This window comes from Nelusetta ayraudi, unplaced genomic scaffold, assembly GCF_046127955.1.
Source record: "Nelusetta ayraudi isolate G7.1 ecotype Tasmania unplaced genomic scaffold, CSIRO-AGI_Nayr_v1 ptg000004l, whole genome shotgun sequence".
Lineage (NCBI taxonomy): Eukaryota > Metazoa > Chordata > Actinopteri > Tetraodontiformes > Monacanthidae > Nelusetta > Nelusetta ayraudi.
Genome location: NW_027466054.1, coordinates 8,054,860 through 8,074,149, shown reverse-complemented (window position 1 = coordinate 8,074,149; position 19,290 = coordinate 8,054,860). Strand labels below are relative to the sequence as shown.

The following is a 19,290-nucleotide window of genomic DNA, read 5'->3' as shown; positions in this document are numbered from 1 at the left end:
ATATGATGGAGTGATCTTGCAGGAGACCTGCAGCAACTTCAGGCTTGGGATTCTGCAAGTGGTAATCAAATCAAACGTTATTACCAGTTTGGGCACATTTACGCAGGAATTGTGAGGGTTGTGACTTTTAGCCCAGAATGCTGTCAGATGATGTTATGAGCACCACTAGAGGGAAAATCCACCATCAGTACTGTTTGGATCGTCACAATAAGGAGTGCGTACACTGACAGACGCTGTATGAGTCATGTAGTGTGATGTGAACTGACGTGACAGGATGTGCTGTGTTGTACAATTCCAAACCATCATTTCTCAGTAATTCATCTTCACTACTCACGTAAATTTCGGGATATTTGGCTTTGGGTAAAATTTCATAATTCACCTAAAGTGGACCGTGACCTTTATAGATTAACTTAATTTGACCTTTTCATGTCCAATTGTTCAATATTCTAGCACTTATTGCATAACGTGCAGCTCTCTAACAAGGCAACAATCACAAGAGTCTGAGCCATGAAATGACAACTGAATGTTCTGATTCATCCACAATTTGTTTTTGTATCACAGCCCCCTTCATCAGGATGTTAACATTTTGACAAGAGACCATGTGGAGTTATTGAGACATTTTTTGTTGTGGCGTACTCACCACTGTAGTTGGCTTTTGCTTCAATATTTTAAATGCTCTGGGGTTTTTTTTTTCGACATTTTACACAAATTTCTCCCAAAGGCCAAACATCCCTAACATTTTGAACGTAAAGAAAAGAAAATCCTAAATTGTAATACACTCAAAAATGCGATACCTAAAACTTTGCTGGGGTTGGCGTCCAGCCGGAGGATGGCCATGGCCAGCGGGATGGTGAGGCGGATGTAGTTTTTGGAGTCGTGCAGGGCCGGGCACTCGGACAGGATGAGGTAAATCCTCATGGCCTCGACGTCGGGAGGGGAGCGCGGCAGCTGAGGGATCAGCAGACTCTCAAAACTCTTGGTGGCCTTCAAGCACAGAAACAGGACAAAGAACAAGATCCCAGAACCGTTATGTACAGAACGCATTTTTGGAAAAACTTGTAGCTTATTTGTTTCCTCTCTGCTTTGTTCCCACTTGGCAGCATTGACATGTTAAATTTAGAGGGAAACCCGCGGCGGTTAGAGCCAGCAGCTTAAAACTACACCAACGTTGTAATTAATGTTGGTTTCAAGTGAACAAACCCAAAGCCAAACTTCTGTGGAGGAACACTGACGCAAGGCTGTTCTGTTTTGTACCGCCCGGAACATAATGTACTACTTTGAGAACAAGCAAGATATTTCCATGAGTTCTTTTTTTGCCGTTGTTGTTGTCGATGAATGATTTGGAATGTTTTTGGAAACCATTTAGTCAACCAGTGCTTTTCTTCTACCAGAATTATAGAGGCCAAAAGCAATCATTCAAGATAGGCACTTTGATACTTTTTTTCTTATTTCTATAAATCAAACATCTGTCACCTTTTGAACGTCTATTAAGGAAAATGACTAAAGGCACGTTCCTGTCATATAATATCCGACTGTTGAGCTGAATCCACATGACAAATAGAATACAACCATAACTGTGAGATACAAGCCCATACGCAACAATTTGAAAGAAGATGGCCAACCGAAACACTAAACACGTTCTGCATGTCAAATTCAATATAGGCCAATCAAAACACAATCTTTTTTTGTTCTTTTTTCTCTTTATTTCTCTATGTCCCAATGTGCAGCTATTGTCATTGTTTACAGACTTCCAATCAGTGTCACAAATAAACCCTGGCTGTAGCTCCAGGCTCTGTCTCCTCAGAGAATGCTGACTGGGTTTGACTGTTTGGCTCTCTTGCAAGTTTAAGGACACACTGGGATGTTATTTGCTGCTGTGCATGCTAGGTTTTTATTATTTTTATTGTTTTTCCAGAGGATTAAATGTAGCTGAAAATAGGAGGGTATTGCAAAACGTTATTTTGTACATTTTGAGAGGATACAGAGGCGACAGAAAGGCTTTTCAGTAAAACTGTCTGATTTTCAGTAGAACCATGGGGAATACTGGATTTAGATAAATCATAGAGCTGATTTTTATTTTTATTTTTTCAAACTAATAAATACCTGCTCCAGGAGTACAGAGAAAGCTGGTTTGCTGAGTGTGGCGAATAACGTTCTGACAGAGTTGAGATCGATGCCGGGGATCTTTGGGTTGGTTTTAAAGTGGACGTCGTCACTGAGGGGAGATGAGAACAAATAAAACATAAGCGACAAAGTAGACGGTGTTTCTCTGGTTAATGGCGCAGACACTTTGTGGCGCGGCTAGCAACTCTCGACTCTCTTCAGGTCAGGTGGTGCAAGGTCTGCCGCGAGCAGAGTTCACGGAGCGGTGGACGCGCTTAATCCCAACACTTGGAGGTGTAAACGGTTAATCCAGGAGTACAGCTGCTTTGCATGGCTGCAGCATCACCTGCACGAATACCAGTTAAACGTCTCATCCTGGAGGACAGCGACTATTTACAGTGTGAATGGGTAACGCGCTTATTAACTGTAAGTCTCCACATTAGCTGGCAGGCGGTGCACCAGCTCGTGGAGGCTGTCAGCCAATCAGAAAAAGTCTGAACATTCCAGACGGTAAAACAATTTCCAGTTCTTACATGTAATAAGTTTTCAATTAGAAAAGTCCATCCATTATTTCTTTTGCTTGAGTCACTTTAAAGAAAGAGGATGCGAAAAACAGCCCTCAGTGATGTCACAGTCGGCTAGCCACGAAACGCTCTGCCAGGTGCTCACTCTCACCCACTGAGACCTCCTCCTGTTTGTTCCCTTCCTTCCTTTTTGCTGGAAGCTTTTGTGGGAGGCTGTCAACAAAGGGCTGAATAACTACAGAGATCAATTTGTTTTTTGGATAATTGCTTGAAAAGGTTGCTGCACTGAAGTTTAAGATGAAGAAAATACGGGAGCTTTCAGCCTCACTGTGTGGGACAAGGCTTGCAAAACAACATATTTACAGGAGACTGTAAACAGATGGCTAAATACTGTGTTTCCTGAAGATTGGCAGAGCATTTGTTATAGGTTGATCACGTGAGGTTCCAAATGTGGGTCCAGAGAAAATCACTGAAGCTCTAAAATGGGTATATGCCCAGGAAAGATTTAAAAGAATCCAGCATTCAGCTGATGAAGATTCACATTTTCCCACAGGAGTTGATAGAGATGCATTTGTGTCATTTTGCACAAGCGTCAAACTAAATTCTGAGAGTTCAAAGTTGACTCTGCTTAATTAGAAATATGAAAAACAAAATAAGAATGTACTTAAGCTGCTAAGAGAAACTCTGCTCTGGTCAAGTTCTTGCATCAAAGGGTGGGGCAGTTTTCATGGAAAGCTAGTTGGCAGGACTTGTTTTTCCTTCCCACAAGACTCAGAGCAAGACCAAGAAGAGCATGCGACTTCCCGTCTGATGCTCTTTTTTCCACCCTCATGGCTTCACTTGATACCTTAGATACGATAAGTATCTGCTGATGAATCTCTGCCGTACAGTGGCGGCCACTGAAATGTAAAGCCTGAGAGATGTGGACCAGGGGAAAGATGTTATCTCCCCCAGCCGTGCTGCTCAGCTCGTTCCATGGGATGCGACTCTATGATAGTCCCTGGGAGGTTTCAGCTGACTCACTTCCCAGGACTTTACATAACACACGGCTCTGCTTTTTTGAACTGCATTCATGCTTGCGCCATTTTATTATTTAAATCTATTTTTGAGATTCTCAAGATTATATCAGCAGCAGTGGGCGAATCTGATTCAATTAACTCTTTTTACAAATTCAAAGCCTGCAGCTTAGTTTACGCAAGGCTGTGAGTGGCGTTTGGCCACAGTTGCCGGTGAAGAGAGCTCAGCGGGTTCCAGTGAGATTCCAGTGGTTTAAAAGCGAGGGTGTGGACCAGCCTGTAGGTCAACAAATCAGAAACAAATTGATGGGCTGTAACATCGCAGACCAAGTAGAACTTCAGAAACCAAATTTACATTTTGCTGTGATTTCTAAGGCCTCAAAGAAATCCTAAATATTGACACTGAGCTCGTAAAGTCTGCTTATGCTCCCAACCAGCGTGGAACGCTGAACAGTTGTGATGATAATTCTCCACCGATCACCGACAATTTTTTTTTTAGTACCTTTGGTCCAAAAAGCTGGCGTTCCAACAGGCCGTAGAGGAGAGCTGAACGATGATGTCACTGCGAACAGACAAGCAGAGACGAAAGGCAGGGGGGCGTCACGTGACCCGTCTCTCTTAAACACAGACACCTCATGTCTTTTTAACGAGTCGACCTACTTCGTGACACTGGAGTCTGTGTTGTACATCAGCTTCAACCTCCACGAGTTTAAGCGCTCGTAGTTCATGGGCGAGATGGATTTGGTGATGTTGACCACCCGGAAGTCTTCCGGGGGATTCGGGCTCTGCGCAGCGGAACGTAAACAGAGGCGTCGTATCAGCGCTGGCGCAAACATTCGGAGTATTCAGGACGGCTTGCCTGAAAATGTGTGTCTGTGTGTTGTTTCGGTTCCCCGTGAATCTGAGTCATGATCTTTCCTCCGGGCAGATAAAAGGGGCATGTGAGGTTTGAAACATCTGCAGTGCTGGAGCTGTGTGTGTGTGTGTGTGTGTGTGTGTGTGTGTGTGTGTGTGTGTGGTGTCTTGTCGGGCGGACATTCCTCAACATTAGCAGGAGATTTGTATCAGGGAAATGATTCACATACACTGCAGCTTCACAACGACACTGAGAGAGCTGGTAAAAGCCTTGACATTACTGCCCTCCTGTGGTTAAACCAGGAACTGATGGATATACAGAGTACTTTAATTGAAATGACCTTCTGAAAAAAAAAAATATTTCAAATTCCTTAAAGATAAATGAGCCTGCTCTGCAGAACAGAAAACAACAAAGCGGAAAAGAGGGCAAAAGACAGCAGCAAACCTGATCGCTGGAATGCAACAAAAAACTGTGGTCTCCGCCGCAGATGATCTTGGCCACTGTGTGATGTTTGGATTCTAATTAGAGGAAGAAAAAAAGGGGAAATCAGAACATGTGGACTTTCCAATAGTTCGACATGTTGCTTCAAAGTTAAATAAAACACTGAGTCTGACTGTTTTAGCAGTGTTTTGCACTGTTTATACATGTACAGTACAGTCAATGATGATACTTCCAGTCACAGACACAATCTACAAGGACTCACTATCATTGTTCAGCTCGTATCTTCATGAACAACAGCGGATACCATGCATAAAACTATATACCCTTCAGACTTTTATTTCTGCGTATTCAGTTGCCTGAAGCAAAAATATTTCCCCTTCGACTGGCAGCTGAACACTCACGCAGCAAATCATTATCTTTTTTTATTGAATTTTTTTTAAACGTTATCTTTTCCAGCCATGCTGGTCAGCTCGTTCTATTGGATGTGACTCTGTGATGGTCCCTGGGAGGTTTCAGCTGACTCACTGCCCAGGAGTTTACATAACACAAGGCTACGCATATTAAAACGCATTCATGCCAGCCTCTTTTCATTATTTAAATCTATTATTTTTGCAATTCTTTGACTAAATCATCATTTTAAACACCATGATTTAGTTGTACAGCTCACAGGAGTGGACAAATTACGATTCAATTCATAGATGATTCGAATCACAATGCCTGCATCATAGTTTCTGCAGGCCTTTTAACCTTGAGCTCTCTCCCGCCTTACCTGTGCTATTAGTCTTGATCGGGAACGGGCTTCTGGCGTCCCCTGCTGTCCCTGTGCCCAGCTGGCCATAGCTGTTGCACCCAAAGGAATACACCAGACCGGAGGAAGGCACGAACGCCACCGTGTGGTGCCTATTAACACGGGGGCGAGGTGAGTCGTGTTCGAGTACTGAAGTTCAAACTCCCAGTTTCCTTCTCATCTGATCTGCAGCTCATTTGACAGCGTACCTGCCGCAGGTGATCTGGGACACCTCGGTTCCCATCAGCTCCAGCACTCGTCTGGGTAGGAGCTCGTTATTGGTGGACCCGTGACCCAGCTGACCCCACGAGCCGTCGCCAAACGTAAACAAGCCGCCGTCCTGTGAAAGACACGCGATCGGGTATGTTTCTTGTTTTTTTTTTCTTTGTCAGAAACTGGCAGTTTGCAGTTTGCAGCTTTGCACACAAGTGATGAGCTCGCATCAATTCTGACCTTGGTCAGGGCTGCCGTGTGTTCGTCTCCGCAGCTGATGTGGACGACTTTCTGAGAGCGCAGGAATTTAATGTGACACGGGACGGCACGGTCTGAGGGGAACAGCAACAGAAGGGAGTTTAGACAAGTTCAACCCAGATCTAAACCCTCAGCAAGTTAAATGACACAGGAGAACAAAGTATAAATTCTGGCCAGCTATTTCTGTTCATAGAAATTTAACATTATAATTTACTAAAATATTTTACATTCTTTACCTTAACTTGCCCAGAAACTATGTATACTGCTGACAATTATAGTTAATGTCATATTGGTATTTTTAGAGGCTAAAAAAAAAACACTGATCACCTACTACTGCCTCTGCAGAGATGAACAACCTCTACTATAGACTGACAGTTAAACTGATCACCATAGTGGCTTTTACCTTGCATTCAAATACAAACTCAGGATGATTATTGGTTCTTACAAACCTCTTTACGACCAAAAGTGTTTTAAAAGAATATTGGGCAGCCTAAGTTCGGCTGCTTGATGCATACTAAAAATGCTAGTATACTGTTAAAGAACAATAATCACAGGCTAGTTATTAGACTAGTTATCCATACCTTGTTTATCATTAAGACCCAGCTGCCCAGCTTTGTTCTTGCCCCAGCCAAACACAGCCCCCGACAGCGAGAGGGCAAAGCTGTGGTCTCCCCCCGCCGTGATCTTTGCCAGAGGAATCCCCGCCAGAGACTTGAGGGGCTGAGGGAACAGCTTGCTGGACTCCCCCTTCCCCAGACCGAGCTGGCCGTTGGTGTTCTGGCCCCATGTGAACAGCTGGCCATCTTCACCAAAGGAGAATCACAATAGTCAGTGATCACGACTAACTCAGTAGGAAGGTGAGATGACTGGTTTAGTGATGGTTCAGTGTGTGTGTGTGTGCTGCTGACGCCTCATGCCGAAGTGTAAAATTTAACTGTGCATATTTTACATTTGAAAAGAATTAAAGACATTGGCTACAGTTGTTATAGTACACAAACGTCTGCCGCTCTCCCTTGATTTCCTAGGATCTCATTTTACACAAAAAAATCACTTAACCAATGTTTTCTATGTTTCTCGCCAGTCAGTGACCTAACACTCGTCCTTTATATCTTCTGCTCGCTCTACCATTCAGAAGTTCTGTGCAAAAACCAGCTGTCTGGAAATAAGTTGTGCCTGATCTCACTCATGGCCCTGATACCTCCCCCAGGTTAGTAGCAACATCCTCAGCCAGGTGTTGGAGCCTCCCTTTGAGACCACCTTGCAATCACCTTGCTCATGTCCCCTTCCAAAACATGTGGCATGTCTAACAAAGATTGATTTTAGTTTTAGCAAATCAGAGAGTTTTTGAGGGAGGCTGAAAACTGAGGGCTAAATATTCTCTTTTTTTATAAAGAGAATATTTATCGAGACCTTTTTTGGATCGTTAACTGTGTGAAGCCGGGCCACTGGAGTCACGGGTTAAAAAAATAATGATCTGAAAATGGACTTAATTTAAGCACCTGCAATATTATCAGTAATATAAAAGATTTAAGGAAAAAAAACAGTGGTTTTCATGTCAACTGCACATGTGACATACTGTATTACTACTCACTTGGTACCATTACTATATGTACTTAATACTACTTGTCCGCATTTTGATTTCAGTGGTTTATATACTGTATGCAATAAATTCTGAAAAGCCATTAGGTTAATGTTTTTGCAGTCTGGACTTTTAGTGGATTTATACAAGAGCTTAGATGAAAACAGAGCTGCTCCAAAAAAAAAGATGAGGAAGAGAGAGAGAGAGAGAGAGAGAGAGAGAGAGAGAGAGAGAAAGAAAGAGAGAGCGAGAGAGAGAGACTGGGAGAGAGAAAGAGAGAGAGTTTTTCGCACCTCTGGAAAGTGCAATACAGTGCTGGTTCCCACACATGACTTGAGAGATGCGATGGTCACACAGTCTCTTGATCAGCCTACACAAAAAAAAAAAACAATAATGATTAAATTGGCCGAAAACAGAGAAAATTTGGTTGTAAAAAAATATGACAATGACTATTGCACGGCTGACCATTAACAAAATCCTAAAGGTTAAATAACCTCAAAAACAAATGCATTGTAAATTTAAGACAAGAGATTACAGGGGTGTTTTTGGTTAAACAGGCTCTAACGAGGTGAACGCTTGAATTTGTTTTATGTGAAAACACACACGCACGTGCACACACATCAACCAATCAATTGTGTTCACACCCTGATCTTCTATCCTCTCAAATACATTTTTTTCTGTGTTTAGGACTTGAACAGCATTTCTTTTTCAGTGGACGACTACTTCACCTTGGGATTCGAACGGCTGCCTCTGCGGCCCCCAGGCCCAGTTGGCCCCCTCCGCCAGCTCCCCAGGCGAACACCTGACCCTGGTCGTTCACAGCCATAGAATGGGCCCGACCGCACGACACCAGCGTGATCTTCTGAGTATCCAGAGCCGATACCAGCTCTAAAAACAGCGGGAACAGGTTAGTCTGAGTCAGTTGGCGCGACAAGCAAACACAACCACGGATGACACAGAAACACAACATTTTCCATTTTCCGTTTTGCAGTCCCTAGCCAGCCAATTCTTATGCCCTGACATACCCAAGAAGCAAAACAGAGATTTACTCTCATAACAAATGATAATGAAGATGCAAGGAGTCAAACCGATGTGAACGTGGTTCATACCCGTCTGCCTTGTGGAATGTCATGGAACATGATTCAATATAGGGAAATGCAGGGAGTAACATGTGAGCCATGTTCTGGCAATAATAAACTGACCTCAGAGAGAATACCAAAATAAAATGATTAACACCCAATGCAGGATTTGGTTGCAGGTGCAGCCAAACTGGTTGTATAGCTTCTCATAAACGATTGAAAAGTAAAACTAAAAAAAAGAAAGTAAAACTAGCCACTAACCTGACACTGACAGCCACCAAAAATTGTGTGCAAAAACCTTCCATGGCTGAGTTTGGTTAGAACCTTTTTTGAAATGGTTATGTGGTGCAATGTGACAATCATAAAATCAACTTGAGTTGTAAAAAAACAAAAAGGAAAAAACCTCAGAGAGTGATAATGGTGATACTATGCACTTTCATTCACAGTCATTTGTATTATTTTTCAGTTAAAATTAAGTGTAAATTACTTCAACAGTGGGTGAAACTTTTTGCAGTTATTCGGAGTGGTAACGTTGCGCAGCAGCCTATCAAACCTCACCTATAAATCTTGGCTAAAAAGCATTTCAGTCGCAGGGTTTGGCTTCCCAGTCAGCTTCATTTTACTCATGGCTGAACAAGGAAGTGCTGCACACAGCTCCTAAAAGTCCAAGACAACAAACAAATAGACGGAGCAAGCCAAGCTTCTAACCTACATGCTGTGGTATAGTATAATAAGTTGTAGAAAACCTGCGGAGAAGACATTCCCTCTTGACTTTTTACTGGTTTTTGCAAGAGTTTACTAAAACCCAGCCTTGCGTTTAGAGTTACTACGAGACAGCGATGCGCTGCTCACAACAACATAAGAAACCTTCGCGCTGTGGTAACCTGTCTGAAATGACAGTGCCAGATCCCACCTGCCCTCTTGAATGTGATATAAATAGAGCTCGTCCAACTGCTTTCCATTGGATCTTAACCACCTGAGAACACCTGAGATAAATCCAGAGGATTTAGCAAATAGCCCATCCGGCTTGCTAGGTTACTAAAGTGTTGGAGAATGACGATAGCATAATCAATATGACGAGGAATAAAGACGCTATAATGGTGTTTACACTTGATTGTTTACCTGGAGACGTCCCAGGTTTGTCATGGCCCAGCTGTCCCCAGCTGTTAGAGCCGCACGTGTAGACGCTGCCATCGTAGAGCAGGAAGAGGGTGTGGACCCCGCCGCAGGCCACGTCCCGCAGCCCCCTGCCCCTGAACACGTTGCACCTCCTGGGCTCAAAGGTGGGGTTCGTCTCCCCGGCGACGCCCAGCTGCCCGTCCTTGGCGTTACCCCAGCACAGCATGTCGGCCGGAGGGTTTGAGGAAGGGCGAGCGCCTATCTGAAGGGAGCGGTCAGAGTGAGGCAGCCCACACGATGGGATGACCAAAAACGAGGTTCAGGCTTGATGGCAGCCCCGCTTTCTCCTCTTCACGTAGGTGCCGACCCTGGGAGGAGAGCCGGGAAGGAGTCAGTGATCCCATCTGCCTCGACCTGTCAAGGCTGAGTCGTAGGTGTGTTTTTCAGGGATGGAAGTTGAAGAAGGGCTTAGGGGTGGGCGTGGCCGTGTGCTGCGTGAGTGATGTAAGCATCACGGTGACAGGAGTACAGCGTGTTTAAATACACCCAGTGTAATCCCAGCTTAGACAGCTCCAAACTGCATTTGCGACGGGCGCGCTGCTCATGTGCGACAAGACAAAAATGATACCGAGCAGTGAGACTCGAGTCGCAATAAAAAGCTGCGGAAACGGTATAAGGGCACGGTGCTGTATGTGGACTATGTCCTGATATGTCCTGATGGGGTGGAATAAAACAAACATGATGCAATCACTGGGCAAACAGACAAGTGGGGCTCATTAAGCAGCCATCGACTGAAATGACCGTGATTGCCTCGCACTTTCTCTACTTCCTTATTAAACAACATATACACAGCATATTTACTCGTGAACAGCACTCGGCATTGTAATCGTAATCTTGACATGAATATTTTACACACACCGTGATTTTTATTTATTTATTTTTTTTTAATTACAATAATAAAATCACCGCGCACACGACGTTAGCTCAGGAGCTAGCCGTGTTTATGTGTGAACTCGCAGTCCCTCCTCCTCCTCCTCCTCCTCCTCCTCCACGCTCATCCTGTGTGGAGATGTGCTTAAAAGGACACGATAGCTCGCTGCCGTGTAGGAGTACGAGAAGCTCGGGCTCTCCGGTGTGGAGATGCGGATGCTTCAGCGAACGGTGCGATTGAAAGACAACAACATTCATTAGCTTCGTCGAAAAGTTCAGTATCGTACTCAAAAACCCCGTCGTGATCAATGGGCCACAACTCGCTGGACTCCAAACGTTATCGTTAGCCAAGCTACAGAGTCGGCGACTGCCGCGCCGCGACCGAGTGTAAGCTAATAAAACATATGAAGTACAGCGCTGCTGGAATGTGTGCGCGCACCCAATGAAATAAGCAAGGTCTTTACCTGGATGTATGCATGTTGTTATTGGTCGTCTGCTTTCAGTCGAGCACAGAAAACATACTAGGAAATGTCACTGCAGATGACGTCACAGACGAGGAAGTCAGGTGCACAGAGACACTCCTCCTTCGCGTCCTCCTGTCAGCCTGGACGTCTGGTTTATTTTGATATTTGACTCTGACAAACAATAACGAGATATACATCGCGTGTCAACACAATATATTTTATTTTTTATATTTATATTATTTTATATATTTTTGGATTCACAGTGTTTCCTCTCATCCGGCTTTTGTTTATATACAATTGAGATGGTTTGTCGCAGCTAAGGGGACACGATCAGGTGACTACACAAAAATACCGATTTAATGTGTATTTCCAGAACGAGTTGTCATAATTGCGTTTTATGACAATGTCAACACACCTAAACCAAGCACAAAACACAGGGTTATTTATATATGTATAACGTAAAATTAATTTAAGTTATTGTCATTGACTTCATTGAAACGTTTGCACGCACAACCCCAGTTTGCATTGTATTTTAAAATAAAGACACATCAGAAAATAATCAGCAATTGTTGTTGTTTTTTTCTTCTTTTCTTCTTTTTTTATTCATCACCACGGGATACATCATTGTTAAAGCTGAACACATGAAACATGGAGTCCATACCAATGTCTTTCATTATTCCAATGTGAATGTCTGGAAGCAGTTAATTTTTTTTTGAAACCAAAAGTCCTTCAGTCAGCAGCTACAAGGACCCAGGAGTTTGACTATTACGGGAAAGGGACAGCAGTGTGACTAAAGCTTTCTTTCATACACCCATGCACTCAAGTTCACTCGAATCAATGCTCCGTGTTCAAGGACCTTTTTTTGTTTCCTCATACTGTGGCCACACATACCATAAAATTTATATGAAAGCAAAGACACTGCAGGGTGGCGCAGAGAAATCAAGGGGAAGTTTGCTGTGTGTGTGTGTGTGTGTGTGTATATGTGTGTGTGTGTGTGTGTGTGTGTGTGTGTGTGTGTGTGTGTGTGTGGCTTGTCTAAACAGACCTCTTTTTCTGCCAACCAATAGCCTGCCGTTTTCTTAGCACGTCAGTGGGCGTACAGTTATCTCGGAATATGATTGGCGCGGTGACCTCGGGCTGCTTGTTTGATAACATTGGCTCTATCCGTGTGACGCTGACGGTGGAGCGAGGGCGGTGGTGCTTATTCAAATATTTGCGCTTATATGAGAGAACACCCCTGAAGATTGAAACTTAATAACAGCAAGAAAACCAAAGGTAATATTCTTTTTGTCACATGCGTAAGACGGTAAAGTGTTGGTTGTGTATTGAATAGTGCCTTAGCCACTGCTAAACATGTTGCTAGCGAGACGGCTAGAGCCAGCCATTAAGCAGCATGACGATTGATGCTAACGCTGCCGAACTGGTACGTTGCCAGCTGACCTTCATTCTGCCTTATTCATAGCAAAGGCCTGGTTTAGATCGGAACAACGATGATTGTAAAACAAAACGATGAATTAAATGCCCATTGTAAATATTGCATTCACCATATGGAAAACACGTCGCTCGCTAAAGCTGCTATCGCTAGCCGCTTCGAAGCGTTGCATCATTCTTGAAAACGCTTTGATGACTTTCTATAAAAACGTTGGTCTCATATTTTGTGCCAAACAGTATTGTAATGCAATTTGCATCTGTAGTTGTTCATGGTAGGCTATAAATGCGAAAGTATTTCCATCGTAAACGTTGAGCCGCCTGGTTATGTAACCGGAGAGCACTGTGTGTCTCACATGCTGTTTCTGTTTTGGTGTCAGATGTTGATGTTACATCAGCCAACAACTCCGAGCATGACCTAATTTTTCAACCCTAGTGGAGGATTTAAAAGCAAATTAAGAAATGTTACTGATTGTACATAATAAAGCTATGTTTGGATTCGGGAAAAGGTTACAGTTTAATTTTCAGAACCATCGGTGGATTAAATAAAAACGATTAAATTAACAATTGTAGAGGTTTGTTTGGGAAAAGTTAAAGGTTTTGAATAATTTAACATACTGCTAAAGTAATCTAATCCAGGTTAAGTGGAAGATGCAGTAAATAAATGATCTATGTACAGCTTTGCAGTGGAGCGAGGTTTGCTAGAGTTGCTAAAATTGGCCATTATGGGACATGCAATCAAGGCCAAATTAATGTTTTGTTCGCTTTACGTTTTTTTTCTCTTTCCAGCAGGAGTTTTATCTGTCCCTGCAGCCGCTGCTTCTCTAGTGTTTGTGCTGTCAGGGGGATGTCAGCAGCCCGTCTTGTGCGCCTGGTCAGGTGCAGTGGTCCTCATGTCAGTCACACTAGTCTGGTTCAAAGACCAGTAGGACCTTCCTTGGCGGGCTGCTACCCACTGTGCACAGTCTTTCGAAGATCACTGTACAGTCCTTCAGAAAGTCGCCACAGCAATACCCGATTTGATGCCGACAGCAGCGGCCGCCCCACCACTTGGGATTCTTTCGGCATCTGGGACAATCGAATTGACGAGCCCATCTTGCTGCCGCCCAGCATTCGCTATGGAAAGCCCATTCCTAAAGTCAGCCTGTCCAAGGTAGGCTGCGCCTCCCTCATTGGTGGACGAAAGGAGAATGAAGACCGCTTTCAAGTCTCCCAGATGACCGATCGCATCCTCTACTTTGCTGTATTTGATGGTCACGGCGGGCCAGAAGCTGCTGACTTCTGTGAGAAACACATGGAAAGATTCATCAAGTAAGGGCACATTGACATGAAATGAGAGCTGACAGAGATAAGTGTCAGGCTTGTTGATTATGTTCTGATTGGGGCTGTGCTTTGGTCGTTGTTTTAGGGACCTTGTCACGGAGGAGTGTGACCTGCAGCTGGTTTTATCTCAGGCCTTTCTCGAAGTCGACAAAGCCCTCGTGAAACACTTGCACTTCTCTCCACATGGTAGGTTGTTCTATTGAAAGGTGAATACAGATGTTCTGTCCATGGGGTGTGTTATGCATATTCAGAGATAGAAATGTTGGGGAAAAAACACTTTCCCTTGAAAACCAATACATGCCATCCAAATACGTTTTTTGGGCATAATTGTGTAAATTTGAGGTCTTTAATTTCTGCCAAAAAAAAAGAGTAGACAATTTTTGCTACAGTTTAAGGTCTTTGTCCATCATCTCAGCACTATGACTACTCAGTCTCATGGTACGGCAACAGAATTGAAGGAAAACTTCTACATAAGCATAAAGGAGATGTGCTTTTCCTACCAGGACAGACACGATCCTCTAGTGGTTATGCGATGGCCCACAATCTACATGCTGTTGCATGTTTAGTTCAACACTACCCAGTTAACAGCACTCATAATAAAGTCAGGGACGCTCCAGGGAAGAAATGCAGCACAAACTACGACCAAAGTGCTTTTTCCTCCAATTTGCTGGCCATGTGTTTTTCAGTTTTCTGCTGTAAATGTTTCTTGACTTGAAATTTAATAGGAAGTGCTCCTATGAAAAAAGAAGAAAGATAGAAAATGTAGATTTCTTTTTCAATATCTCCATCTTCAGTCACTATAAACTAGTGTGACGTCAGTTCAATGTCAGATTTGAGGTTGCCTTTTTTTACTTGAAAGGGCCCCCATTGGCGCCCGCTGTGTGAAATGTCCCAATATGCCTGTGTGTGTATGTGTGCATATTATCCACGGCAGCTGCTGACCAGCTAAGAGCTGGAGGCCCTTGGCACCAATGTGGATGACGAGAGGCTAGATATTGGAGTCCAGCGGGTCCTAGATCCTGGACTACTGGAAGGTTCCCTATCTTTCGCTCTTCTTTCTCTTTCTCTCCCTCTTCTTATCTTCTCTCACCAAGTGTTTGCAAAGCTTCTTGTGCGACAGTGTTCCGGGTTCCAGGAGGTGTATGAGATATTTTTCAGTATGCGGTCTAGTTCACAACATTCAGCGTGATTGTTCAAATCTTGAAAACTTGAAATCTCTTTGATGACCCTTTGAATTCCTTGAAAGAAAATGGGGCGTCATGTTTGCCAAATAACAACAGAATTACTTTAAAGGTATTTGACAAAGTTTGCATTCCTTAAATTTCACATTTTTAATAACGAAAAAACTAACAGCAATTTGCTGTGTCTTGTGCAAAGAATTTAAACAAACAGGAATATTTTGTTTATGCCCTAAAATTCTAAATGACACATATGTGTGATGCCCACAAATAGTTAAACCGTAGTTAAACAAAAATGGTACTCATGTGCAATATACTGTATGTTATATTTTTTTCAAAAGAATTTAAAAAATATATATATATATATTTTTTTTTAAATAAAAGACAAGAAAATGGGGGTTCATAATGCTGGCATGTGCTTAGTGCCCTTTTCAATCACTTGTCAAAGCATTATTCTTGCTATCAGAATGTTACAGATCTGAAACATCTTAACAATGAAAACATCTGCAAAGTTAAAACAGGAGCATATCTTTCAAAGAGCCCATATCAACGATCACATCATGACGCTGAGTCTGTGTGCTACCTGCATGTGTGACTGCCTCATCTGTGGTTCACCCGTAGTTCCCTGCCAGCCCTCCCTCCCCTCTGCCCCCTTCCCTCGAGCCTCCCTGACCACCTTCAATATTCATGTTGTGTCTCGAGTGTGTGTGTGTGTGTGTGAGGTGCCCTGTGCGGTTCTTCTGAACCTTTTGGCCAAACCCTGCCACCACATTTGTCTTTTTTTCCTGACTCGTCCCACCTCGTGTCTTTGTAGGAGCGGGGATCAACCCGGGGACCACGTGCACGGTGGCGCTGCTGAGGGACGGCATCGAGCTGGTGGTCGCCAGCGTGGGGGACAGCCGCGCCATGCTGTGTCGCAAGGGCAAGGTGCTGAAGCTCACCGTGGACCACACGCCCGAGAGGAAGGACGAGAAGGAGAGGTAGCCGTCCGCGTTCACGCGACGTCGTCCAGGCGCTTGCTCTTAATTACTGGATTTTTCCATGAAGACTTTGTTTGTGCTGTACGTGCTTTGGTAGGCAGATTGTGACTCACTTTGGACCACGTGCTCCTCACTGTACTGTAGATGCAATATCAATAAACGGAAAGTTAGCGAGAACAACCAGAAAACAAAAACAACAAAACATGTTTATCAAATGAATACGTTCATACATTAATGCACATTAATTACCTGGCTTTTTTAAGTATATTATTTGTGAATGTAGTCATTCACACTACACGATGTTCAACATATGTAATATATGTTGATGCTTTCTTCCCCCCCCCCCTCTCTCTCTCTGTTTCTCTCCCTCCCGCTCCCTCACCTTCTCTCTCTCAAAAGAATCAAGAGAAGTGGCGGCTTCATCACGTGGAACAGTCTGGGACAGCCAAATGTCAACGGCAGACTGGCGATGACTCGCAGCATTGGAGACTTTGACCTGAAGAACATGGGGGTCATCGCCGAGCCGGAGACCAAGAAGATATCTGTGAGTCCAGCACAATTTCATTTTAAATTACGAGCATTTGCAATTTTAACCTTTGAAGCTTTCTCTTGTGTGCTTCTGAATAAATGTGGATTTTATTCGAACATCTTTATATGTATTCCTTATTCCTATTATTATTATTATCCTTATTCTTAGCTTTTGACATCTGCCTCAACAAGCAATACTGCAACAGTACTGTAATTGTACTGTAACACAGTAATTACAGTGGGGGAATGCAGTACTACTTTATTGCGTTGTGGTTTCCTGCTAAAATAAAATAAATGAAAAATCTGCTGCTCGTTCCGCAGTTGCACCATGCCCACGACTCATTCCTGGCACTGACCACAGATGGCATCAACTTCATCATGAACAGCCAGGAGATCTGTAACGTCATTAACCAGTGCAGCGACCCGAAGGAGGCGGCTCAGAGAATATCGGAGCAGGTGAGCCGTTGCGTCCGTCTGCTCAGTAAAGTGAATGATGAGGCGTCTAACCAGTTGCACTTGGTTAGGATTGTTGAGATTTTGGGTTACACTTTCTATGAAGGTTGTGCCTTTGTAAGGCATTATATAACATGTCACATTATGTCTACCACTTATAATCATTTATAAATGTTGTCATACATCACTATGAACATTTATGACATGTTATGTCATGCCTTATTAAGGCATTATAATGCCTTATAAAAGCATTCTTAACGCAGTATACAATAGACCTTCATAGAAAGTGTTGCCGTATTTTGCTTTAATCTTTGTAACAGACAAGTATTTAGCCGTAATTTAAAAAAGTGTAAATGATGTGTTCCAAATATTTACTTATCTTATATTTATCTTAATATTTATTTTATTTATTATTTATTGATTTATGTATTTTGGAATGTGTTTTCCTTTATTTGAAGGTCTTTTATTTCACCCTCAGGCTCTTCAGTACGGCTCCGAGGACAACAGCACAATAATTGTGGTGCCTTTCGGTGCCTGGGGCAAACACAGGAGCTCTGACGCCAGTTTCTCCTTCAGCAGGAGCTTTGTGTCCAGCAGCCGCTGGGCATAGTCGCCCGGGAGGCGCAGATCCCCGGACCTGACACCAGTGTGCAATACAATCAGAGAGCGGCGCCCAGAATTATGAAAAAGTGATTGGCCCACGACAGTGATAGTTTAAGAGGCTGATATTTATTCATCAGTGTGGAGCCAGAGGCAGTCATTTCATGATGTGCACTAAATATATATTTTTTTATATGTATCTTTTTTTAATAAAAAAACAACAACAAAAAAACAACAAAAATCCCTAACGAGCCAACGATCACCCCGGTGCAAGCTGGGAAGTTATTTGAAAGGTCAGAATGTTGACAGGAAGTTGTGGTGGCTGTCCAGTATGTAGCCAGTTCTAAAGAAAGAGCGGATTCAGAACTGGATCTGTCTTCCCATCCAGATCGTTTTAGCTTTTTTTAGCTGTTGGTATTTACCGAGTTTGCACTACTGTCTACTTTTTTTTTAAGTTGCATTGGAAAAATGGACTGTTCTGTAGTGTTCACAGTAACAAATTACAACTGAGAAAACAAATGGTTTGGGTGAAATCTTGAAATTATGTTTTGACGGTTGAAAAACATTATGCAGCAGCGCTAAATAAAATAATGGAATTGGAATCCATTTACTGTCTGTTGTAAAGGTAAATAAGTAGCAACTTTGTGGGAGAGAAAATGAAAAAAAAATCTCAAAAATAGGTACTTTTTTTTGTGTATTTGGGTTTGCATAGCCTGTTTTGCCACCAAATGTATCTGTAAAAAGTCTATTTATATTCACGTGGAACACGGGGAGCTCACTGATGCAACAGCTGGTCTAAACAGATTCTTCATGTATTTGGAATTGTCAGTGCCACTCACATAAACTCACCTCTGAGTTTCTTTGGTGCGAGCCTGCTTTATTAAGATGGCATGCGCACAATGAGAAAAGCACACTTAATGCAACATTAATAAGTGTTCAACTAAGCCGTGTATGACAATGTGAATGTTTGGTTTTTTGTTTTTGCTTCAATGCCCTCCATGATTTAATACAATAATCAACAGTGTGTAGGGTAGAGCAGTCGTCAAGCTGAGTGAGTCGTCGTACCGGCGTGATGTGAGTGGATACTTCTTCATTGGAAACACGTTAGTTCTTCCAGGTTGTGAAGATCTGTACGCAAAGTTTATATGTGTGGTCGCTACCCATGTACAAACATATTTATCAGTATGTGAGTGTTGCTTCTGTCATTTTTTCTTGTAAACACTGTTTTATTTTTGTTGCAAATACTTCCTGAAGCTCATATCAATTCAAACCTCATTTGTTTTCAGGAGCTTGTCTGTAATAAAACACCTCATCGTGAACCCTGACTAATGTATCTGGGACCTAATGGTGACCATTTCAGCCATGCTGTGTTCGTACTGTAGTTTTACATTGAATGACTTGTGGACATCAATAAAATTCTACCAACCAAAA

At 43.0% G+C, this 19,290-nt stretch overlaps 2 protein-coding genes and 1 long non-coding RNA gene across 8 annotated transcripts in view; 2 read left to right on the top strand and 1 right to left on the bottom strand.

Moving 5' to 3' along the window:
- Window positions 1-5,861, top strand: part of LOC142892639 (uncharacterized) — a 9,582-nt gene extending 3,721 nt beyond the window's left edge. The window contains exon 3 of the long non-coding RNA XR_012927471.1: window positions 5,722-5,861. This is a non-coding gene — a long non-coding RNA (uncharacterized LOC142892639). The remainder of the gene's footprint in view (window positions 1-5,721) is intronic.
- herc3 (HECT and RLD domain containing E3 ubiquitin protein ligase 3) overlaps window positions 1-11,525 on the bottom strand; it is a 23,143-nt gene extending 11,618 nt beyond the window's left edge. The window contains exons 1-13 of one of the 2 annotated variants that reach the window (XM_076032764.1): window positions 11,370-11,525; window positions 9,979-10,343; window positions 8,506-8,665; window positions 8,071-8,147; window positions 6,780-7,001; window positions 6,181-6,272; window positions 5,937-6,067; window positions 5,710-5,840; window positions 4,944-4,999; window positions 4,304-4,428; window positions 4,146-4,205; window positions 2,104-2,215; window positions 795-984 (exon numbers count right to left, since the gene is read on the bottom strand). In XM_076032764.1, the coding sequence (XP_075888879.1) occupies window positions 795-984; window positions 2,104-2,215; window positions 4,146-4,205; window positions 4,304-4,428; window positions 4,944-4,999; window positions 5,710-5,840; window positions 5,937-6,067; window positions 6,181-6,272; window positions 6,780-7,001; window positions 8,071-8,147; window positions 8,506-8,665; window positions 9,979-10,201 (1,579 nt within the window). In that variant the 5' untranslated portion in view covers window positions 10,202-10,343; window positions 11,370-11,525. Of the gene's footprint in view, window positions 1-794; window positions 985-2,103; window positions 2,216-4,145; window positions 4,206-4,303; window positions 4,429-4,943; window positions 5,000-5,709; window positions 5,841-5,936; window positions 6,068-6,180; window positions 6,273-6,779; window positions 7,002-8,070; window positions 8,148-8,505; window positions 8,666-9,978; window positions 10,467-11,369 lie in introns of both variants that reach the window. The other variant, XM_076032755.1, reaches the window with a different exon arrangement.
- On the top strand, window positions 8,554-19,290 carry ppm1kb (protein phosphatase, Mg2+/Mn2+ dependent 1Kb). Of its 5 annotated transcripts, none has more exons than XM_076032848.1 (7): window positions 8,554-8,688; window positions 13,590-14,108; window positions 14,206-14,306; window positions 16,113-16,278; window positions 16,678-16,822; window positions 17,128-17,262; window positions 17,738-19,290. In XM_076032848.1, exons 2-7 carry the CDS (start codon window positions 13,645-13,647, stop codon window positions 17,867-17,869), a joined length of 1,143 nt encoding a protein of 380 aa, XP_075888963.1. In that variant the 5' UTR covers window positions 8,554-8,688; window positions 13,590-13,644; the 3' UTR covers window positions 17,870-19,290. The 5 variants fall into 5 exon arrangements, with proteins under 5 accessions (XP_075888963.1, XP_075888954.1, XP_075888945.1 ...); XM_076032839.1 differs by lacking the exon at window positions 8,554-8,688 and adding an exon at window positions 12,498-12,644; XM_076032830.1 differs by lacking the exon at window positions 8,554-8,688 and adding an exon at window positions 12,499-12,644 and having other exon boundaries at window positions 13,587-14,108.